Source organism: Monodelphis domestica, chromosome 6, assembly GCF_027887165.1.
Source record: "Monodelphis domestica isolate mMonDom1 chromosome 6, mMonDom1.pri, whole genome shotgun sequence".
Classification (NCBI taxonomy): Eukaryota; Metazoa; Chordata; class Mammalia; order Didelphimorphia; family Didelphidae; genus Monodelphis; species Monodelphis domestica.
The window spans coordinates 178,445,581-178,470,897 of record NC_077232.1 but is presented as its reverse complement, the minus strand read 5'-3'; the positions used below and the strand labels follow the sequence as shown (position 1 = coordinate 178,470,897).

Genomic DNA, 25,317 nt, shown 5'->3' with positions numbered 1-25,317 from the left:
ACCAAGCAAGACTTAGAGTCACAAAATGTAAAATAAATAATTTTGACTACATCAAATTAAAAAGTTTTTGTACAAACAAAACCAATGTAACTAAAATCAGAAGGGAAGCAACAAATTGGGAAACAATCTTCATTAAAACTTCTGACAAAGGTTTAATTACTCAAATTTACAAAGAGCTAAATCAATTGTACAAAAAATCAAGCCATTCTCCAATTGATAAATGGGCAAGGGACATGAATAGGCAGTTTTCAGATAAAGAAACCAAAACTACTAATAGGCACATGAAAAAGTGTTCTAAATCTCTTATAATCAGAGAGATGCAAATCAAAACAACTCTGAGGTATCACCTCATACCTAGCAGATTGGCTAACATGACAGCAAAGGAAAGTAATGAATGCTGGAGGGGATGTGGCAAAGTAGGGACACTAATTCATTGCTGGTGGAGTTGTGAATTGATCCAATCATTCTGGAGGGCAATTTGGAACTATGCCCAAAGGGTGATAAAAGACTGTCTGCCCTTTGATCCAGCTATAGCACTGCTGGGTTTGTACCCCAAAGAGATAATAAGGAAAAAGACTTGTACAAGAATATTCATAGCTGCACTCTTTGTGGTGGCCAAAAATTGGAAAATGAGGGAATGCTCTTCAATTGGAGAATGGCTGGACAAATTGTGGATATGTTTGTGATGGAATACTATTGTGCTAAAAGGAATAATAAAGTGGAGGAATTCCATGGAGACAGGAACAACCTCCAGGAAGTGATGCAGAGTGAAAGGAGCAGAACCAGGAAAACATTGTACACAGAGACTAATACACTGTGGTACAATCTAACGTAATGGAATTCTCCTTTAGTGTCAATGCAGTGTCCCTGAACAATCTGCAGGGATCTAGGAGAAAAAACACTATCCACAACTAGAGGACAAACTATGGGAGTAAAAACACCGAGGAAAAACTACTGTTTGACTACAGGGGTTGAGGGGACATGTCTGAGGAGAGACTCTAAATGAACACTCTAATGCAAATACCAACAACGTGCAAATGGGTTCGAATCAAGAACACATGTGATACTCAATGGAATCACGTGTCGGCTATGGGATAGGGGGAGGGGGGAGGAAAAGAAAATGATCTTTGTCTCCAATGAATAATGTTCAGAAATGACCTAATAAAAAATGTTTAAAAAAAATAAAATCAGTATCTCTATTCATTCAAAGAGAGGATACAAAATGAGGATCAGGACAAGGTGTCCCTGACTAAAGGATCTAGCTATTCAATCCATCAATGTCTACATCCCTCGCAAGAGGGAGTCTTCTATTCTTCAAGCTAACTTACCAGCTCCCTAATTCTACCTAGGTATTAACCCAAAAGAGCTGACTAAGCTGCTTATTTATGACCCTCTGTAGTTGGTTTGACTGAGTTCAAAAGCTGTCTCCAAAACCTGTTATGATTGCTCTCAAAATGGCTAAGTCCAACAATCCCAGTGGGTCTCACCCCCTGAGGTAAAACCTCAAAGCCAGCTTGACAGGATTTTAGACAAAACCTTCTTGAAAATTGATAAAAACACAGTATGTATAGTCTTATACTTTGGTAGATGTTCTCCAGTCCAAGAGAGAACCTCCAAAGATGATTTTAGGGTTTTTCCTTCTCCACAGACAGGCTGAGGTAGCCAAGCTCCAGCTCCAGCAAGCCAAACTTTCCTCTTCCCTTCAGGACCGGAAGAATTTTTTGCTACTATAGAAAGTCACTCACTCTAACAGTTGTCCCTTCCAAACTGTTCCTCCTCTGCCCCCTGACTGCTAAAATCTTTTCTCTGTAGTTCCTAACATGTGCCTTAAAGCCAACCTTCCACTTCTCTTAAATCTTATGCTTATCTTTATCCTTTCCCCATTACACTACACCCAACTACTTGTCCCAACAGTGCTCCCAAAAGCAAATAGGGATAAAGCAAGAAGTAGCACATGGTTATGGTGGAGGCTGAGGAGCTGACCCTCCATCCTTAGAATTCCCATTCTTCTTCTTCTGTCATCACCAGGGTGAGAAATATGGCACAATAATATTCCATTATATTCATATACTAAATTAGTTCAGGAGTTTTCTAATTGATGGTCACCCATTTAGATTTCAGTTCTTTGCTTTTCCCTTTTAATTCCCCCTTCAGGGTCAGTTTGTTTTGCAGATGCCTATTCTCTTTCTGGTATTATTCTATTTTCGGAATTTCTACTCTGTCTCCACTTATTTCCCTCTTGAAAATTATGTCCATTTCAGATAAGAGTGAAATTTTTCTGATGCCTGCTTCCTGAACATTCCATGTTGGTATATTCTTCTCAAATACTAGTTTGAAAATTGCACATTTAAGGCCCTTCTTCCATTTTGTACTAGTGTATTCCTTTTTCTTTGTCTTCTCTTTCCCTTCTTTCATCCTTCAGAAGAGTCCTTTTGTTTTCTTATTTAACACTTCAAATATTTTTTTAAATAAACCCTTTCTTTCTCTCCTAATATATGCTAAGTATTGGTGATTCCAAGATAGAAAAGTTTCAAGGGCTAGGCAATTGGGGTTAAGGGATTTGGCCTGGGTTACACAGCTGAGAAGCGCCTGAGGTCAGATTCGAACCCAGGATCTCTTTACTCTAAGCCTGGTATTCTATCCACTGTACTACCTAGCTGCCTCACTCCTTCAATACTTTTGACAGAAAGGTTCTGAAGAGAGGCCTGTTTCTTCTCCTGTTAGAATTTTAGTACAGTATCATGCTACCTTCTAATTGCTCAAATAAATATACATTTCTCTTTTTGCTTCAGGCTTGTGGTTCCATTTGAGAGTTCTTCTTCAAGTTTGGTCTGCTCATCAGAAATGCTTAAAAGCCTTCTATTTAGTTAAAGATATCCTTTTTCCCCTCTGGGATTACATTCAGTTTTGTCAGATAGGAATACATTATTTTTGCTTGTGAACTTATATCTTTTCCCTTTTGGAAAAAAATGTTTTCCAATATCTCTACTCTTTGCAGGTGCCAGGTTTTGTGTGATCCTGACTGTAGTTCCCTAGTATTTAAATTCCTTTCTGGATTTTAAAACTTTTTTTCTTTTTCATAAAAAATGCAGATATGACCATGACATTTGGGACTTTTCATTTTGGGATTTCTTTCCAAGGATAATCAGTAGATTTTTTCTATCTTTACTTTCCCCTTTACCTCTAATAAACCTATGCAATTTTATTCTTGATTTCTAGAAATAGTGTTTAGGCTTTTTTTTTTTGAGTTTTCAGGAAATCCAGTGCACAATTTTTTTAAGTCTTTTAAAATTTTTTTTATTTAGAATATTTTTCCATGGTCACATGATTCATGATTCATCCCCCCAACTTTTTCCTCCCCCCTCCTGAAGCTGACAAATTATTCCAGTGGGTTATACATGTATCATTGTTCAAAACCTCTTTTCATGTTATTCATATTTTGCAATAGAGTGATCTTTTAACATCAAAACCCTAATAGCCCAATCCGGACAATTATTCTTTAAAAATTGCTTTACTGCTTTGCAAGCATTTTTTACAAATATTCTTTTGATATGAGCTATTGTCTCTTCAGCTAGTACATCGAGACCCTTTTGATACTCTGCTGCATCTGTTAATTTCTCTAGAAAAACTGCTGGTGACTCCCCAATCTCTTGTTTGATACATTCAAACTTAGACCACACATCAGGTCTTTTAGCATTTCTCTTCATAACTTCAATTATAGATTCTCTAGCTTGTTTTAGATTTCTATAATTGACCACCAAATTTAAATCCACTTCCTCATAGTGCTCTGGCCACAGTGTTAAAGGAGGATTATTTCTAGCTTATACAACAAATTGTTCTTTCTCCCTTTTCATTAGTCAGAAAGAAGTCAGCAAAATCTGGATAGTAGATCTTTACTGCCTGTTTAAACTCTCTAATTACTTTATTTGGCTCGTCAAAGTACCTTAGGCTTCTCCTTTTAATTGCATTAAGTTCAGCTGCTGAAAACTATTTGTGTGATTTCAGATGCACAATCCCATTATCTGGTGAAATAAAAGACATATCTCATAAAGGTAACAGGGAAGCTGGTTTTGCATTTAATGCCTCTATTTCCCTTTCTAGCCTATTGGGAGTTTTTGCTGTTTTATCACTTCCTTCTGCTATTTTCTCAACACCAATGATACCAACATTCTTTAAGTCAAAACCAGTATTTTTGCCATTTACATTATTATTATTCACAAGAGCTGCATCAAAACACTTTCCCATCATATCCAGCTTTGCTTGTATTATCATCATCATTTGTTTCATCTCTGAATCCCTGAACAGCATAGCACATGCACTCTTGATCTTAAATAGAGTTACAATAAAAATCCAATGAAACTTGTAAACAATCGCAAAACCAATGAATGGTTTTAACACTTCACAATTCAATAATACAAAGCAAAAGTCAGGAATTGCAATTATGAAGAAATAAGGTATACACATTAGACCAGTATACACTGCTTCCATTATTCCCTGTAACATGATGACTGTCATGCAGGAATAATGAGGAAATAAAATAGTATATAAAATTGGTGTGGTGAAATTTGCTGCCACTTTGAAAAAAAAAAATAAGCCTCAGCCAAAGAGTTAACTTAGTTTCAGCCCTGGACAGAATACTCCTGATTGACAGGTATCTATTTAGCTCCTTCCTCTATTTGAAATTTAAAGCTCTTTACAACCTGGAACCTTTGCTTTTTGCTTTTTCTTACACATTACATTTCTTCCTGCACACTAAATTCCAGCCTGCTGTCCTACCTTGCATTACATGCTGTGTCTCCCATCTCTGTGCTTTCACACGTTGGCTGGCTCCATGCCTAGAATGCTTTTCTTCCTTCCCCATAACTTTTAAGATTTCTGGCCTTCTTTGAAGATTCAGGTCCAGTGAGAAGTCCTATTGGAAGCCTTTATCAGACCCCTGTGCCTTCTTTACCTGCTACCTGCCAATTTTCTGTATACCTATCTGGTATGTATCACTTGACTTATGTATTGTTTTTCCCATTAGAATGTGACCTCCTTTAGCATAGGGACTTTTTTGGTTTTTCTCTGCATGTCCAGAATTTAGCACAATGCCTCATATGATAAGTAATTATTAAATGCTTATTGGTTGATTGTTTCTTTGTTGGGGAATGACTTTTGTACTATATTTTTCTTTTGATTCTATCTCTTATATAGCAGTCTTTATCAGAAAGAATTAATTCAAACTTTTGTTTGTTTTATGTTGATTTGTTTCCTTCTCCTAGTTGTTTTCACTTTATTACGGAGGGAATTTTCTACTCCATAGTTGAAATTATCTGTAATCTTTTATAATTGCTTCTATCCTTTGTTTGGTTGAAAATTTATCCTCTAGACAAAACTATAAAAGGTAAATGATAAAGTCTTCTTCTAATATTTTTGGTAGTATAATGTTTAATATTCAGGTCATATATGCATTTTGAGATTTTATTTTGGTGTGTGCTATCATATGTTGATCAAAAGCTAATTTCTGTCAGATTGCTTTTCATTTTTTTCTAGCACAAATTGATATTCCATAAGCACATCGCTTCTTTGTTTGGAGATCTTCAGTAGTTACCTATGGCCTGGAAGATAAAATACAAACTCCTCTGGCATTTCACATCTTTAAGAACTGGCTCTAACCTGTATTTCCAGGTTCATTAACTGTTACTCTTCCCTCCTGCATCCTACATCCTAGCCAACCTGGCCTGCTTGTTTCTTCCTCTACATAACTAACATTTTGCCTTCCATCTCTTTGTGCCTTCTCGTAGACTATCCTTCATGTCCAGAAAGTGCCTTTTCTTCACCTTATCTCTTAGAATCAGTAGCTTCATTCCGTTTATTTCCTGCTTCCTAATCTACCTCACATAGAATCATAGATCTAGATCACTATGTATACATTTTATTTGCATCTTGTATTTACTTATTTGTGAATATGATATATACCATCATTGGAAAGTGAGTGCCTTAAGGAAGGGATGATTTTACTTCTTTATTTGAACTTTTAATTCCTAGCACAGAATAGCCACTTAAATGCTTGTTTGACTGATTAATATATCTATATTCTATAGATTTAAATATATGTCTTATGTTCCCTGAGACATTTATATTAAATTAGAAGATAGGCTAAGTGCTATAAATTATATCATCAATGGTACATGCCAATTATTCTCACTTGTGAAGGGGAATACTGACCCAAATGCACACTCAAATACTCATGTACTGATGGGCTAGATGATCCTGTGATCTGTGTACTTGATTATAAGTTTTATGTCTAGTGTCAAGGATTCATTACCAAAAGAGAATTCTCTAGCTCATATAAAATCAGAATTCCAGTTGTGTTGTTATAGCATTTCTCTCAGATGTCAGGTGACTATTATTGCTCTTCTCCCCATTAAAATCTTTAAAACAAAAGATGCTTTATAACAAAACTCCTATATTGGTGCCATTAACCCATCATTTGATATGAACTATTCTTCCTTTAAGTCTAAGGAATCTTATTTTTGCAATATGTTGCTCATTTACTTTGATTTAAAGGAAATACAACCAGGAAGATTTTATTAAACTCCTCTTTATGCTAGACATGTGGGATATAAAGGCAAAAGGGAAAAATAATATATGTGCCTTAAAGAAACTAAAATCTAGCAGGAGAGACGTGTGTGTGTATAAAAAAAAACAGATAAAAGGGCCAGGGGAGGAAAAGGCACTAGTAGCTAGGCAAATCAAGAAATTTCCTGTTGATAGTAGCTTAGAGTTGAGCCTCAAGAAAGATTCTGACAGATGAAGCTAAGGAAGTCCTGCCTGCCATTATAGAAACTTACAGGTGGAGGCATAATCCTCTATGTGAGTTTGGCTGTACTCTTATGTGTATAGAGGGGAGTGATTTTGCAGTAAAGCTATAAAGATAGATTGGGGAGAAATATTTTGACAGCCTTATCTAGAAAACCTTTCATAGTGTTAACTCCTGTGAAGCTAGAAGTTTTAGCAGCAATATAGGTTTTTAGGCCTCATTAGTACTACTGAGTATATGGTTACTATAATTTAACAAATGATAGTATTAATGGTTTGCCTCTTTGGGGAGTTCTTATTTACTCCTAGGAACTACATATTGGGAGAATTTGGCTGATGAATAAATATACTTCTACCAAAGAACCAGAAAAATGTATGACTTCATTTAAAATTAGTGATTCACTATTCAAAAACAATAAAAACTCTTATAAAAGCATATAGCATCCTAATAAAGGTTTATTGAACTAAATCTTTGACTCTTCCATGGATTCTGGTTTCTTTATAATCAAGTTTCATTGTTCATATATGTATATTTTGCAGTATAAGAGAAAGAGCACTGAGCTTACAGTCAGAAGACATGTCCTTCTAGTCCAGGCGTGACTGATGTCTTAGGCAAATCAATTATCTCTTTGTGCCTTTGTTTTTCATCTGTAATTTGGGGATACTGGTGTATGCCCTAGCTGTCAGAAAGAGGTATTGTGGTAATAAATGTTGAATGGGATAATGATTATGAAAGTGGTTGGTAAGAAAAGCACTATATAAAAGTGACATTGTAAAGCAATTTATAGTGGATCTTTCCCAATATCATTTGAAAAGCATACAATGCTTTTTATCCCTCCTGTCTCTCTATCAGGGTTTTGCTATGTTGTTTTCCATTTAGTCTACTTTTAGATGATTAAGAAGCTGAGACATGGAGATGTGAGAAACCCTGTCAAATGACATAATCTTTTCCATCTACTTAAAAGTCAAACAGAAACATTGCAGATTTGAGGGGGGTTTTGTTTTTGTTTTAGAATGGTGTTTGTTTTTTTAAACCTTTACTTTCTGTCTTAGTAACAACTCTGAGATGAAAGGGCAATGGCTATACAAATGGAGTTAAGCGACTTGCCTATGGTCACATAGCTAGGAAGTATCTAAGGTCAGATTTGAACCTAGAACCTCTGACCTCCAGGCCTGGCCTTCTATACACTGAACCACCTAACTGCCCCCAATATAGTGTCGAGAAAAACATCTTTATGAGATTCTTGAGGTTATATACTTTATTTTATCTTCTATGTATAATAAATAGTATAATTTTTTCTATCGCAAAAAGTCAATTACACTGATTAATTTTAAAATACCTTGATGTAAAGTATTTGTATTTATTGAAAGAATATATTATCTATGTATTTTTTTATTTTCTCTTGGCAGCAACTCGAATTAGTGGAACCTAGTGGTTGGATTCATGTTCCTTTAACTGATTCCCATAAGAAGCCAATTCGCACATTCATGATACAGATTGCTGTTCTAGCCAATCACCAGAATGGAAGAGACACTCACATGCGACAAATTAAAGTATATACTCCTGTGGAAGAGAGCTCCATTGGTAAATTTCCTAGATGCACAACGATTGATTTCATGATGTACCGTTCAATAAGGTGAATCTTTTAAAAAATGAAATAGGAAGCTAATAATGTGAAGTCTTTATTTTTCCTTCTTATTGATACTGTTTAAGGTATCTTCCTGTGGGGGAAAGGGTAGAGAATAAAAATGGTTAATTATATTGTATACTCTTACATGTATAACATGTTCGTTTATTTGTTTCACTTTAATAAATAATTTAAATACATTTTGGATTGCACTTTCTTATTTTATTATGTCAAAGAACTTCATTTTGGATTTTTACAAACCTTGGAAACATTTTATAATTTTTTAATGTAAGAAAAAAGTCACATTTGCCATCTATTAGAAAAGTAATTGAAGAAAAAGCTTTGAGGGAGTTTTTGTTGGCTTTTTTTTTAAAACTAATTTATCAGGTGATTATTTCATGCAGTGGTTATACATAAGGGTATTTCACTGACTTTAGTACAAGTTTGGGATAAAATCCAAAAACATGTTCTGTTAATAGGTATGGTATTTAATAGGTCATAGCTATTACCTTTTTTTTTCTGCCCAAAGGAAGTTTATTCTTTTAATAAGATCAATCTTTTAGCTATTACATGCTTTTAAAAGGGACTCCATTGTGGTAAAAAGCGTGTTTTACTTTTGTGGAAAAGGTTATTTTAACTGGTTTAAGTGGGTTTCACCCTTCTACATAATTGGAACTGTATTAATAATTTAGCAAAAGGAAGTGAACATTCATGAAACTATTCCATATGGTCCTCTTATTAAATTTGTATTCCATATGGTCCTGTAACTATAGCCTGGTATATAATGAAAGTGTTACACATGTGACTGGCATTACAAAGAGTATGCAAAACACATTCCTTTATTTCCTAGAATGATCCTCTATAATGTCATAAAGTAGAAATATAAATTTAAAAAGAAAAATAAAACTTAATGTACTTGCCTCACTACTACCTGCTTATTTGGTGCTTAATCCAAAGGTGAGCCTACAAAAATGAAAAATGGTTAGGGAATTGACTGGCATATTAAAAGATAATGGAGAGGACTGCAAGGTGGCTCAGTGGATTTAGAGCCAGGTCCAGAGACGAGGGTCCTTGAGACAAGTTCAAATCTGGCCTCAGATACTTCCTAGCTGTATGTCTATGAGTTAATTGCTATTGCCTAGCCCACTCTTCTGCCTTGGAACCAATACATAGTATCTGATTATAAGATGAAAGGTAAGGGTTTAAAAAAAAAAGACAATGGAATAGTGTTATTCTACAGCAATCTTTAACCCTTAAGTCCTGAAATGACAGGGAGAAAACTGGACTACCTATATAGGTGGAAATCCTTTAGCTTGTATTAAGTAGGTAAGTTCAGTGTAATCATCATCTTAAAATGGAGTAAAGTCAATTAGGCTCTTCTGTGTGTGGCATGAAAAGTAAGAACTGTGAACTGACAGAAAAAGCTAAAGAAATCAAGCATAAACTCTTGATTCATTTTAGTCTTTTATTAAGTTCATGAGAATTAGAAACATTTTATTACCCACCTTTGGATGCTCCTGAGCAAAACATGTAAAAGGAAGTAGTTAATAAATGGTAGCTGAATGAAATTACTCCACTGGTATTCAAGTTGTTGCATTCCTGTCATTTAAAAGGTTTCAACTGCATATTGGTCCTGCCCAATGATGGTGAACCTTTTAGAGATAGAGTGCCTGGACCCCACCCCCATCCCACACAGGGCAGGGAGGAAATGCTCCTATTGGGCTACTGGGAAGAAGAGTGGGTGATGTGAAAAAAATGTCATCAGACACAGTGGAGAGGAGGAAGGGAGCAACTCCACCCAAGTCCCTCTGCCTTTCTAGTAATCAACTGGGGGGTAGGGTGGGGGCAGCCAAGTGCCCACAGAGAGAGCTCTACATGTAATTTTTGGTACCTGTACCATAGGTTCACCATCACTGGCCTAGCCCATGTCTTCTCCTGATGTCTCTTCCCCTTTACCACCTCCTATCCCCATCAGCAGTAACCCTAGGGTACTTTGATGAGCATTTCAATCATTCATTCAAAAAGTTTGAATTACTGGTAGGGGAGAACTTTGAGATGGTTTTAGAGGAGACTTCCTGTTAAGGAAAAACTTTAGCAAGAGCATTAGGTTTTCTGAAATTGGCAGAAGCCCTGTTTGGGAAGCAGTCCTGAGGTCACTGGTAAAAAATAATTGCATTACGCTCTCCTCATGTGTGTCTGCCAGAGTTGAAGTGAGAAGAGGACATTTCTGAGCAGTCAACTAGTCTACAGGTATCCAGTGAATAATTGTGGGAGATAGAAATTGGTAGTAATAGATGGCCATGAACAATAAGTTACTTATTAGCTAAGAATTCATTCTTCTGCCCCTTGAGCTCAAATGACTGTTTTTCCAGCTTTGCTCTTATTCTCCTATTGGTATACAGTTTCTCTTCATCTTCATAGACCTCTAACACCTGCTGGCTCTTGCTGGACTTCTTTTTCTCTTCATATACTGTGTGCAGCTCTTCTATTTGAGGGTGGCTTAATGTCATTACATTAGCTTTTTAATATCAAAGCAACCTGAGTTAGTTATGCTTTCACTCCACATGCTCTGTATCCATAATGATTTTTGAGTGGTTAGGGGGACAGAGAATCAGTCAGGAGGCTTCATGGCCAAAGGTGGAAGACAAGAAATTTTTCTCCAAATGTGTAGGAGGCCAGGGAATTCTCTAGGTAGTTTACAGGAGCCCCCAAGTCTGGTTCTTAGCATATATGTGGCTTGAGAGTACGCAGAGGACTAAGGATCTGTTCCTAGAGCAAGGAATGCTTTCCTCAGAAGTCATAAGGATTGGCCCAAGAGAGAACACTGCATTCCCATTATAATTTTTTTAATTTTATAATATTTTATTTGATAATTTCCAAGCATTATTCATTAAAGACAAATGGGACATAGAAAGGATCAAAAATTAAAGCTAGTTGTTCGATGGTCAAGAAATGCAGCACGATGTAAGAGACAATACCAGACTCAGCTCCTAGGCTTACCAGGCAATGACCTGAATTATATTAAGGTCAGAACCAACAAAGGGACCTGGAATTTTCAGAGACTGGCTGTTTCATCAGCAAAAGAATGAGATATCCCTGTTAATTTCCCTACCAAATGAAAATTGAAAGAGCCAAGCAGAACTATATTACCTCCCAGTGATGCTTATAAACACTGAGAATCTACTACCTAGGAATGTGACACTGAAGACATTCATCTGAAGGCGTTAGAAAGTATTGAAAAAGCAATAGCTAGTCTTTGTGGTAGAGACCACTTGCTAGAATTAAACCCTTCATAAGATACTAACTGTAGCCTACCTTTCACATTTGACTTGACCTACCTGTTCCCTTGGGACTCACTCCCACCAGTCTTTCCTTATTCCTGGAGTCCATTACTTCAGAACCCATATAAAAGGAGATGTAGGCCTCCAGTTTCTCCCATATCTACTCACTCTGAAATGTAGACATATCATTTTCCTGAGATTGTTCTAAGTCATTTTAATTGCTAGTAAGTAATTGGGACAAAAAGAGGAGTGATCATTAAGTTTTTAAAAATCTAGCTTATAGAGATAGTTCTGGGCTTCAATTTAGTTCCCTTTAAAGGCATGGTAACATTCTTTATAAGCATGAATTTAAGTGTGTATTGTATAATATAGTGTAAGAATCACTGAATTTAGCATCCGCTAACTTGGGTTAGAGTTTTGGCTATGTTGAGATATATGACTACAAATTAATTCAACTCTCAGCCTCAATTTTTATCTTCTATAAAACAGGTATAATAATTCTTATGCTAACACCCTTAAAGAGTAGTTTCAGAAAGTATTCTAAACCCCTCCTAATTAGAGGAAAAACAAAAAACTGAGGTATGTGGAGAAGAGAGAAATTATTAAAAAAATGCATGCAAAGGAGAAAAGCTGGAGATGGGTCAGTTGTCAATCAAAGGAACATTCCATTTGGAATGTAACCGGGAAAAGCAGTTTGGAGCCAAGCCAACGGTGACTGTTTTGAGGTCTTTGGGGCTGGTTGTGGTGACCTTGAAGGAAGAAGCTGGGTTTATCTCTGGGACTTGGGATAATCAAGTTGGAGGTTACCTGGCTGATTTGAAGGCAGAAGAAGAAAGATAACAGTCCATATATCTTTCTCTGACTGGCTCTCTGTTTCATGGTAGTGACTAAAATGCCATTTCTCTCAATATCCTCCAGCCTAAGACTCACTGTAGATAATAGGGAAACCCCACCCCCTCTAACCTTATCCTCTATCTGTCCTGTTTTCCCCAATAAACCCTTACTTGAGATAAAGAAAAGAGTATTTCCTCTGAAACATCATAGCTTACCCTGAGTACCTTAGAAGAAGACTGAAGAAGAAGGGGGAAGGGAAACTGAAGGGAAGAAGAGGGGAGGAAGGGAGGTTTAGAGGGAGGAGGGTAAGCAAAGGAAGATAACTACCTGATCCATTAATTATCTAGTATCCATCAAATATACCCTCTAAATATCATCTATTACAGGTATGACCTCACACCTCACACCTCACACCTCACACCAACTCCAATATGGCAGCAAAGGAAAGTGACAAATGTTGGAGGGGATTTGGCAAAATTGGGACACTAATATACTGATGGTAGAGTTGTGAATTGGTCCACCCATTCTGGAGGGCAATTTGGAATTATATCCAAAGGGCTTTAAAAGAATGCCTACCCTTTGACCCAGGCATCCCACTACTGGGTCTGTACCCCAAAGATATAATAAAGAAAAATACTTATACAAAAATATTCATAGCTGTGCTCTTTGTGGTGGCAAAAAATTGGAAAATGAGGGGGTGTCCATTGATTAGGGAATGACTGAACAAATTGTGATATCTGATGGTGATAGAATACTATTGTGCTAAAAGGAATAATGAACTGGAGAAATTCCTTGTGAAGTGTAACAACCTCCAGGAAGTGATGCAGAGTGAAAGGAGTAGAACCAGGGGAACGTTGTACACAGAGACTGAAACACTGTGGTACAATCGAATGTAATTGACTTTTCTACCAGTAGCAGTGCCATGACCTAGGACAATCCAGAGGAGCTCATGAGAAAGAACACTATCCACATCTAGAGAAATAACTGTGGGAGCAGAAATGCAGAAGAAAAGCATAGGATTGATCACATAGTTCGATAGGGGTATTTAGGGTTTTGATGTTAAAAGATCACTCCACTGCAAATATGAATAACATGGAAATAAGTTTTGAAAAATAATACATGTATAATCCAGTGGAACTGCTTGTCAGTTCCAAGACGGGGGAGTATTAAGGGGTGGGAAAATTATGAATCATATAACCATGGAAAAATATTCTAAATAAACAAATAATTTGTTTTAAGTAGTATATGATTGAAAATCTGTTAACCCTAAAAATGAACTACATATCCCAAGAGACCACTGACTTCCAGTCATTACATATTTCCTGTAGACAGGATAAAGGGCATAGGTTTTGAAGGCTCCTCCTCTCTGATATAGAATCAGCAGTGATGGTGGTGAGTGGGGATGGCTAAAAATGGCTAACCAGCCATTGGCACATGGTCTTTATTTTTTATATTTTTTATTCCTTGATTTCTAATGATCATTAGTAAATCTCTTAAAATATAATATAATTATTGAGATTTCCTTATCAGTAAAGTGGGGATAATCAGACAATCTAGGTAGGATGCTTTGAAAACTTAAAGAATTCTTTAAATGCACATTGTTTCTTTCCTTAAAGGACAGAGCAAAAAGCAATATAGATGCTATAAAGAAGCAGATATAAGCATGTTGCCAGGAAGGATTTGCTAGCATCATTTTACCTGTTGAAAAAGTATGGAATGGGACTCCTGGGGAAGTAGTGTATATCAGACTAGGATAATGTACAAGCAGTTTTTGTTCAGGTACAGGTTGAACCAGATGAGCCTTGAAGTCCTTTTCATCTCTGAGTAACTGTGATTCTATGATTATAGATTCTTAAGAGTTCTGAAGAACTAAGGGGGTTCTCCATCCCCACTTGCACCCCCATCTGCTCAAGAATGAATCTTACCAGCCACCTTCCAACTCCATGGCTTTGAACAGGCTATTACTTATACCTGGAATGCTCTCTCCCCTCTACCTTCCTTCAAGTTTCAATTTATGCTCCATCTTCAATGGAAGCCCTTGTTTGTCTCCTTAGGGACTTTCCCACCTCCTCATATGTGTTATGTGTATAAGCTCCTTGAGGCTAGGACACTTTTTACAGATTTGGAAATATACAAAACAAAATACCAATGAAGAAAGATTTGATCTGTTGTGTAATATATTTTTTAAAACACCTACGGGTTCCCTTCTTAAGCTTCCATCAAATATTTAAGGTAGAAGTTGTTTCAATTACATACCATTTATCTTTTCATTGTTTTCTTATTCGTTTAATTAGATACTGATTTTGAACTTTGCTCAAACAAGTCAGTTTTGTATGTATTATATGTAGATACTTGATTTAAAAGATGTCTTCCAGATTAGTAACCAGTCATTTCCTTTCTATTAAAATATAGTCACCTTGAGGCAGCTAGATGGTTCTGTAAATAAAGCAATAGGATTGAAGTTGGGAGGACCTGGGCTCAAATCTGGCAGACACTTCTTTGCTGTGTGACCCTAGGCAAGTCACTTAACTCCCACTGCCTACCCTTTACCACTCTTGCGTTGGAAGGTAAGAATTTTTTTTAAAAGGTAATACCACTTACATAGAAATGTTTTTAAATCACTTAACATTTATTTATAGCATTCATGTTATTTTATTTTCTTCTGATCAAATAAACCATTTTCTTTGCATGTGTGAATTCATCTCATTAACAGTCAATTTCTCCATTCCTCCTCACTCTTATGTTCCCCTCTCCCTGTCTTTGCTGCTGTATCCCTCTTCAAATGTCCAGTTTCCTTTTACTAATACCTCTCCTATTCATATCCCTTATCAGAAATCCTCTCTCATCCTCTATCTTTGCTCTCCTAGTTCCAAATTACCCATCTTTGCAAAGTCCACTCACTTATCCCTTGTTCCTTACCTTTTTTATTCTATCCACCTTTTCCAAAATTCCCTCTTTTCTCCTCCAACTATGCCCACCTCCTTAATTACCATATCCCTTCACCTTACCCCTATCTCTTAACATGTGCTTCCCTCTAAATATCCTTCTCTTCCCTCCCTTTTCTTATCCTTTTGTTCTCCTTTATCTTCCCAGTCTCTCCCTTACCCCATCCCCCTTCCCTCCTGTGTCTCTGAACATTAAGAATATTTTTACCCTTGTGATTATGTACATTGTTCTCTCCTTACTCCAGGTCTAATGAAAGTAGGGTTCTAGTATTCCCAGCCCTCCACCTCCCCATTTCCACCTCCATATGAGAGAGCCATCCCACCCTTCCTGCTCCTGGCCCATTCCACTACCATTTTGTCTCTTTCCATTACAATCCCTCAACTTTGCATCTTCCATCCATACTCATCCCTTGAATGGCAATGATGCCATTCCCAGGGGGCATAGATGACATTTTCCGAATCCCAAATCAGCAACTTAACCTTTTGGGTTGCTTATGATTAGTTTTACATTACCTTTGTATATTTCTCATAGATCAAATTTTCTTTTGAGTACTGTGCTTTTTTTCCAGGAATAATTGAAACTTCTTTAGTTCATTAATATCTATTTTTCCTTTTATAATTATGCTCATCTCTGTTGGATATTATTCTTGGTTGTAATCCCAGTTCTTTTCCTCTGTGAAATGCTGTGTTTCATGTGCCATGTTCTTTTGATGTTGTTGCATCCAAGTCTTGTATTATTCTGACTATAGCCGCACAGTATTTTAATTGTTTTTTACCTTGTTGCTCCTGGTATTTTCTCCTTAACCTGTGGGCTATGGAATTTACCAAATGATGTTCCTATGTATTTTTATCTTTGAATCTCTTTGAGGTGGTGATCAGTGAATTCTTTCAGTTTCTATTTTATTCTCTGTTTCTAAAACTTCTGGGCAGTTTTCCTTGATGATTTCTTGTAGTATAGTACCTAACTCTTTTTGATCATAACTTTCTGGGAATCCAACTATTCTTATATTTTCTCTCCTTGATCTGTTTTCCATGGAAGTTGTTTTTGTGATAAGATATTTCATATGCTCTTCTATTATTTCATTCTTTTGATTTTGTTTTATTATTTTCTTGTTGTCTTAAGAGATTGTTGGCATCTTTCCTAGTTCTAGTTCTTAATGCATTATTTTCTTCCATAAGTTTTGGGATCTCTTTTTCCATTTAGGTAATCTTTCTTTCAAAATTTTCTTAATTTTCTTGCATTGCTATTTTTCCTTCTAATTTTTCCTTTTCGAAATCTTTTTTAAGTTTTTCCAAAAGTTCTTTTTGAGTTTGTGGCCATTTGTTGTAATTCTTTGCTGGTTTTGAAGTAGGTATTTTTACTTCACTATCCTCTGAGTTTGAGTCAAGATCTTCTCTGTCTCCATGATAACTATCAATAGTTGAGTTCTTTCTCCTTTGCTTGCTTATTTTTATTTATTTATTTTAAGTGTCCAGCTAATAAAATTATTGACTATTTTTTTGGAGTCTTGTGTTGATCTATGTTGTCTTAGTTTTTAGCGTGTGTGTGTGTGTGTGTGTGTGTGTGTGTGTGTGTGTGTGTGTGTGTGTGTGTTTTCCTGGATCCCCCTTCATTATTGAAGTTTTTTTTTTTAATAGTCTGGAGTCAGATGTACTACTTGGTCACTGCTCAACCCTCAGTTGGTAATTGGCCAGTTCCAACCAGTGCCAGTGAGCAGTTCTGCAACTGCATTTGCAAGCAGACAGTCCATCTTTCCCTGTGTCAGCAACCAAGGACTCCATTCTCTCCAGTCCCTCAGTAACTACACTTAACTGTGAACTCCTTCCTCACTCCTCCCTTCTTACTCCTGCAACCCAGACCGAGCAAGTGTCCAGTTCTTATTTTGTAGGACCTCCAAAGTCTCTCATTTGTTTTTCAATGATGCTTGAGTTCCTGTCCTTAGGGCATGGCACTCACCAACTCCAAAGTATCTACTCCTTCAGTTCCCAGCCATTGACCAGTAGGGGTCCCTGAAGCCAAGGCTTAGACCACCTCAAACCCAGCTGCTCCCAGGGTCCTCTTGCAGATTCAGATTCCAGTGGTATCTTTAGGGATGTAGACTCCTGGAGTTCAGCAAAGAAGGTGAGATTGATAATCTTGCCCTCCGGGCCAGTTGTTTGCTGTGCAGCTTATCTCCAGGCTCCAGATCTGTTTTTGCTGCTTTTAATGTTTATTTTATGGAGATACTTTTGATTATATGTGGGAGATCTTAGGAGGGTGAGAAAATTTCCCAAACTAGTCTACCATTTCCCCACAATCTTTATAAAGTGACTTGCATAAGGGAGTAGATGACACAAAGTTGGGAAGAATGGCACCACACTAGATGACAAAGTCAGGATTCAAAATAATATTGACAGAATTAAATTGAATCCAATAAAATTAAATTAAGTAATGATAAATGTAAAGTGTTGTATTTGGGTATAGAAAATCAATTCCAGAAATACAAAATGGAAATGGCATAGAAAGCACTTAATCTGAAAAGGATCTAGGGGTTTTCATATATTACAAGTTCAATATGAGGCAGCAATGCGATGGGGGCAGCCAAAAAACTCACAGAATCTTGTCCTACTTTAGGAAAGCCAGAGCTTCCAGGAACACTTAAGTGATAATCCCACTGTACCCTGCCCCTGTCAGATCTCATCTAGAGAATTTTATTCAGTTCTGGGTACTATATGTTAAGAAAGCAGAATGTCCAGAAGGCAACCAGGATGACAAAGGACCTGGAGTTCATGACATAAATGGATCAGTTGAAGGAACTAGGTATATTTAACCTGGAGAAGTGATCACTTAGGGGGACATTATAGTTATAGTCAAGTATTTTAAAAGCTGCCATTTGGAGATGAGAGTGGACTCATTCTGTTTGGCCCCGGAGAGCAGAACTAGGGGGAAAAGTGGATGAAAGTTGAAAAGAATCAAATTTTGGCTTGATATGAGAAAAAAATCTTGCTAACAATTGGAGCTGTCCAAAAGTAGAATGCTTTGTTAGGCTATGGATTCCTCCTCCTTGTAGGTCTTCAACTTCAGGGAAGGCAACTATTTGTCAGAATTCCTGAACAGACCTGTTGGACTAGATACCCACCAAGATCTCTACCTACATTCAAGTTTTGTGACTTATTTAACTTATATTTTAAATGCTGTCTTCCACTCATAGTTTTCTCTTTGCATATTTATAAATAAATTCCCAAACGTTTTACAAACCTTATCCTAGGCCAGCTATCCTCTTTACACTCACACTCATCTACATCTGGAGATCAAAGTTCTAACAAGATATTTCCTGTTATTATTTTAGCAGTATCAAAATCCTGATTACTTACCAAGTAGCAAATTGTCCAAGAAATTGAAGCAAAGAGTTCAGCCAGATTGTAAGGCTCATGCCAGAAGATACTTAGACAAATATTGTTGAGTAAAATAAGAAAAAGAATGGTTAGTCATCTGAGTAAAATGTTGATGGATGGCCATCTAATTATATTATATGATAACAATGGAATATCTACCAAAAAATAAAGTGAAGGGATTTTAATTTATTCCTAATTATAATTCATTCCTTTTTTAAAAAGTAGCAATAGATTCAAGGAATTACTCTCTTGTTATTAATTTTTTCTTTTAAAAATAATACTGATAGACTAAATAGGCCACAAAATAGATCTTTAATAGACAGTGTATATTGAATTTGCTACTAAAAACAAAGGACTTCATTTTTCCCCTTCGTTGTTTTCTAAAGTTTATAAAGACCATAAGGATGCCACAATTCTGCCATTCTGTTAAAATGATGATAAATATCTTTTTGACTCACCTTCCTAACTCCCAGACATGTTGGGAGAATAGGAGTACATTGATAAAGCACTAAAAATTCATTCTATAACCCAAGCCCTTTAATAACATGTTTGCAATTGACTAGTACAGTGATTTCTCACCTATCGGGGAGTTAAATTCCAGAGACCCCTACAATATATGAAAATACAGGAAGTAGTGGAAGAGCAAACAAATTAAAGCTGCAGTCACTGAGCCAATCAGCACCCAGGATACAGAACACATTGCTGTGGTTGGTTGCCTTTTGTTCCATCAGCTAGTAGTGTACAATCTCATGTTGATAAACTTGTGCATTTCCATTGTGTACAGTATGGTATTCATCTGCAAAATCCCAAGATATAGTGAAAACTCTGTGATACAGAATTATATATATATAATTAAATATATATATATATATATATATATATATATATATATATATATATATATATATATATATATATATATATATATTTAACCTGGGATACAGTGAAGCTGGAATAAGTGAACTGGATATAGGAAGGGATGACTGTATTATCTTTTTATTAGGAAAATGTAGATGAGTAGGATAGATCCAGATAATGATGGTCCTTAAAAGTGAGATCCAATAGTGATCACATCCTATGCTTTCACTGAATTTAGAACATTATGTATAAGTGCATCTCTATATCTTTTCTTCTTCTAATGTTCTTAATGCACTTAGCCTATTTTAAAATAATTCTTCATTCCTACTTCTGCCACATCTTTATTTAGATGTCCTGCTAACACCTTGAATGTAACACAGTCTGATAATTTAGAGGTGTCTCTAACACCATCTAGTCCAACTTATAACAGAGAAGGAGGCCCTTTTATAACATTCTCCAAAAGTAATATTGCAGTCTTTGATTAAAGACTTCTTAAAAAAAGAATAACTCACTTCCAGTCAAGATGGCGGCTTAGAGAGAACTAAAGTTCAGATCTCCGGACACCCTTCCTTACCGATCTCAGACTATATGCTCCTAGGGGATCGAAATTCAAAACAAACAACAGGATAGATCCTGGGAACTCAAAAAGTAAGACCCCCCAAAAGCCAGAACCCAAGATCACTCGGATCTAAGGGGTAGGCAGAAGGAAGGTCCCAGGACCTATCCCCCCCAACCCAGAGCGCTGAGTCCGAGGCAGCAGCGGGAACCTAAGAGCCAGCAAAAGGACCTCAGGGCCTGCTATCCTGAAGGCCGCATCCTGAAAACAACCTGAACCAGTCGCGAGGGTGACATAGATAACAGGGAAACAGAGAGAGACAGAGGGGAGCCTGTAGCCCCCTGGCTGGATCCTTCCATCTCAGTCCAACCCAGCTGAAGTTAATCCTATCAGGAGCCCTCGGAGCTCCGGGAAGCCATGGCCCTTCCCCCCTCAGAATGCAGGGTCTTCTAAAACAACAGTAACCCTCAGGGCAGGCAAAAGGACCTCAGGGCCGGCTATCCAGAAGGCCACATCCTGAAAACAACCTGAGCCAGTCACAGGAGCACCCAGACAGCAGGGAAACAAAGAGAGACAGAGGGTAGCCTGTAGCCCCCTGGCTGGATCCTTCCATCTGAGTCTCATGGAAGGTCCCTGCATTAGGACACACTCAGTCGAACCCATCTGAAGTTAATCCTATCAGGAGCCCTTGGAGCTCCAGCAAGCCATGGCCCTTCCCCCCTCAGAATGCAGGTCCTTTGGCCCACAAAGGCTCTGAGATACCTCGTGGATAGTGCCAAGCCAGGCTCAGAGCGTGGAAGTAAGGCAATGAAGAAGCATCGGGAGGGAACCGAGAGCAGTAACACCTGCGAACGGACAATTTGCCTGGGGCTAAAGCCTCTGAACACCAGACCGAGATAAGAAAAGCTAGACCTCCCCACTCAGATAGAGATGGCAAACAGCACAGAAAAGCCTCAAAACTCCAAGAAAAACAAGAAGAAGGGGCGACTTTGGACACATTTTATGGAGCAAAAATACAAAATACAGATGAGATAGAAAAGGAAACACAAGCAAATGCTCTAAAACCTTCCAAAAGAAACGGAAACTCTCCACAAACCCATGAAGAATTTTAATAAGAAATGATAAAAAAGATGGAAGCCTTCTGGGAAGAAAAGTGGGAAATAATGCAAAAGAAATTCACACATCTACAAAACCAGTTTGACCAAAGTGAAAAGGAAAACCAGGCTTTAAAGTTCAGAATCAGCCAACTGGAAGACAACGAGCATGTAAAAGAGCAAGAATTAATAAAGCAAAGCCAAAAGACCAAGAAATTAGAAGAGAACATAAAATATCTCAGTGACAAGGTCATAGACTTGGAAAATAGAGGGAGAAGAGACAATTTAAGAATAATTGGACTACCAGAAAAGCCAGAAATAAACAGCAAACTCGACATCATGATACAAGATATAATCAAAGAAAATTGCCCAGAGATTCTAAAACAAGGGGGAAATACAGGCACTGAAAGAGTTCACAGAACACCCTCTACACTAAACCCCCCAAACCCAACTCCCAGGAATTTAATTGCCAAATTCGAAAGCTTTCAAGCAAAAGAAAAATCTTACAAGAAGCCAGAAAACAACAATTTAGATATAAAGGAATGCCAATCAAGGTCACATAAGACCTTGCAAGTTACACTCTGAATGATCATAAGGCATGGAACATGATTTTCAGAAAGGCAAGAGAGCTTGGCCTTCAACCAAGAATCAGCTACCCATCAAAACTGACTATATACTTCCAAGGGAAAGTATGGGCATTCAACAAAATAGAAGATTTCCAAGTTTTTGCAAAGAAAAGACCAGAGCTCTGTGGAAAGTTTGATATCGAAAAACAAAGAGCATGGAATACCTGAAAAGGTAAATATGAAGGAAAGGGAAAAGGAGAAAAATGTTATCTTTTTTTATTCAAACTCTCTTTTATAAGGACTACATTTATATCAATCTATGTATACTAATATGTGGGGAAAATGTAATGTGTAAATAGGGGGAAAAGAAAGACCAAATATAATAATCTTTCTCACACAAAGATTCACATGGGAAGGGGAGGGGAAGAAAACTCCTATAAGAAGGAGAGGAAGAGAGGGTGTTTTTTTTTTTGCTTAAACCTTAATCTCAGGGAAATCAACTCTGAGAGGGGAAAACATCCAGATCCATTGGGATCTTGAATTCTATCTTACCCAACAAGGGTAGGGAGAAGGGAATACCAAGGGGGGGAGGGGGAGAGGGAGAACAAAAAGGGAGGGAAAGAGAGGGGGGAGGGGGAGGGAACAAAAAGGGAGGGACTAGAAAGGGAAATATATCAAGGGAGGGGACAAGGGGGACTGATTTAAAGTAAATCACTGGATTAAAAAGTTAGAGCTGAAGAAGAAAGGTTAGAATTAGGGAAGGATATCAAAATGCCAGGGAGTCCACAAGTGACAATCATAACTTTGAACATGAATGGGATGAACTCACCCATAAAATGTAGACGAATAGCAGAAAGGATTAGAATCCAAAACCCTACCATATGTTGTCTTCAAGAAACACACATGAGGCGGGTAGACACCCACAAGGTCAGAATGAAAGGATGGAGTAAGACCTTCTGGGCCTCAACTGACAGAAAGAAGGCAGGAGTTGCAATCATGATATCTGATAAAGCCAAAGCAAAAATAGACCTGATTAAACGGGATAGGGAAGGTAATTATATTCTGTTAAAAGGGACTTTAGATAATGAGGAAATATCACTAATCAACATGTATGCACCAAATGGTATAGCACCCAAATTTCTAATGGAGAAACTAGGAAAATTGAAGGACGAAATAGACAGTAAAACCATATTAGTGGGAGACTTCAACCAACTATTATGAAATTTAGATAAATCAAATCAAAAAATAAGAAAGAGGTAAAAGAAGTGAATGAAATCTTAGAAAAATTAGAATTAATAGACATATGGAGAAAAATAAATAGGGACAAAAAGGAATACACCACATGGCACATTCACAAAGATTGACCATACACTAGGTCACAGAAACATGTGCATACATACAAATGCAGAAAAGCAGAAATAATAAATGCAGCCTTTTCGGATCACAAGGCAATAAAAATAACGATCAGTAATGGTACGTGGAAAACAAAATAAAAAACTAATTGGAAATTAAACAATATGATACTCCAAAATCTTTTAGTTAGAGAAGAAATCATAGAAACAATTAATAATTTCATCGAGGAAAATGACAATGGCGAGACATCCTTTCAAATGGGGATGCAGCCAAAGGAGTAATCAGAAGTAAATTCATATCCCTGAGTGCATATATTAACAAACTAGGGAGAGCAGAGATCAATCAATTGGAAATACAAATAAAAAAACTCTAAAGCGATCAAATTAAAAAACCCCAGCAGAAAACCAAACTAGAAATCCTGAAAATTAAAGAAATTAATAAAATCAAAAGTGATAGAACTATTGATTTAATAAATAAGACAAGAAGCTGGTTCTTTGAAAAAACAAACAAAATAGACAAAGTACTGGTCCATCTAATTAAAAAAAGGAAAGAAGAAAAGCAAATTAACAACATCAAAGATGAAAAGGGAGACATCACCTTCAATGAAGAGGAAATTAAGGCAATCATTAAAAATTACTTTGCCCAATTATATGGCAATAAATACACCAATTTCAGTGATATGGATGAATATATACAAAAATACAAATTGCCCAGACTAACAGAAGAAGAAATAGAATTCTTAAATAATCCCATATCAGAAAATAAAATCCAACAGGCCATCAAAGAACTCCCTAAGAAAAAATCCCAGGGCCCGACGGATTCACAAGTGAATTCTATCAAACATTCAGAGAACAGTTAATCTCAATACTATACAAACTATTTGACATAATAAGCAAAGAGGGAGTTCTACCAAACTCCTTTTATGACACAAGCATGGTACTGATCCCAAAATCAGGCAGGTCAAAAACAGAGAAAGAAAATTATAGACCAATCTCCCTAATGAATATAGATACAAAAATCTTAAATGGGATACTAGCAAAAAGACTCTAGCAAGTGATCAGAAGGGTCATCCACCATGATCAAGTAGGATTTATACCAGGGATGCAGGGCTGGTTCAATATTAGGAAAACCATCCACAGAATTGACCACATCAACAAGCAAACCAACAAGAACCACATGATTATCTCAATAGACGCAGAAAAAGCCTTTGATAAAATACAACATCCATTCCTATTAAAAACACTAGAAAGCATAGGAATAGAAGGGTCGTTCCTAAAAATAATAAACAGTATATATCTAAAACCATCAGCTAATATCATTTGCAATGGGGATAAACTAGATGCATTCCCAATAAGATCAGGAGTGAAACAAGGATGCCCATTATCACCTCTATTATTTGACATCGTACTAGAAACACTAGCAGTAGCAATTAGAGAAGAAAAAGAAATTGAAGGCATCAAAATAGGCAAGGAAGAGACCAAATTATCGCTCTTTGCAGATGATATGATGGTCTACTTAAAGAATCCTAGAAATTCAACCAAAAAGCTAATTGAAATAATCAACAACTTTAGCAAAGTTGCAGGATACAGAATAAACCCACATAAGTCATCAGCATTTCTATATATCTCCAACACAGCTCAGCAGCAAAAACTAGAAAGAGAAATCCCACCAAAATCACCTTAGACAAAATAAAATACCTAGGAATCTATCTCCCAAGACAAACACAGGAACTATAAGAACACAACTACAAAACACTCTCCACAGAACTAAAACAAGACTTGAGCAATTGGAAAAACATTAACTGCTCATGGATAGGACGAGCCAATATAATAAAAATGACTATCCTACCCAAACTTATTTATCTATTTAGTGCCATACCCATTGAACTCCCAAAAAATTTCTTTACTGATTTAGAAAAAAACATAACAAAGTTCATTTGGAAGAACAAAGGGTCAATGATATCCAGGGAAATAATGAAAAAAAATACAAAGGAAAGGGGGCTTTGCAGTCCCAGATCTCAAACTGT

At 36.8% G+C, this 25,317-nt stretch overlaps 1 protein-coding gene across 2 annotated transcripts in view; it reads left to right on the top strand.

Moving 5' to 3' along the window:
- The window catches only part of ANAPC10 (anaphase promoting complex subunit 10), a 163,066-nt gene extending 154,437 nt beyond the window's left edge, over positions 1–8,629 (top strand). For both annotated transcript variants that reach the window (XM_007496275.2, XM_056802744.1), the window contains one exon: positions 8,212–8,629. In XM_007496275.2, coding sequence (XP_007496337.1) covers positions 8,212–8,442 — 231 coding nt within the window. In that variant the 3' untranslated portion in view covers positions 8,443–8,629. The remainder of the gene's footprint in view (positions 1–8,211) is intronic.
- Positions 8,630–25,317: the final 16,688 nt, after the last annotated feature.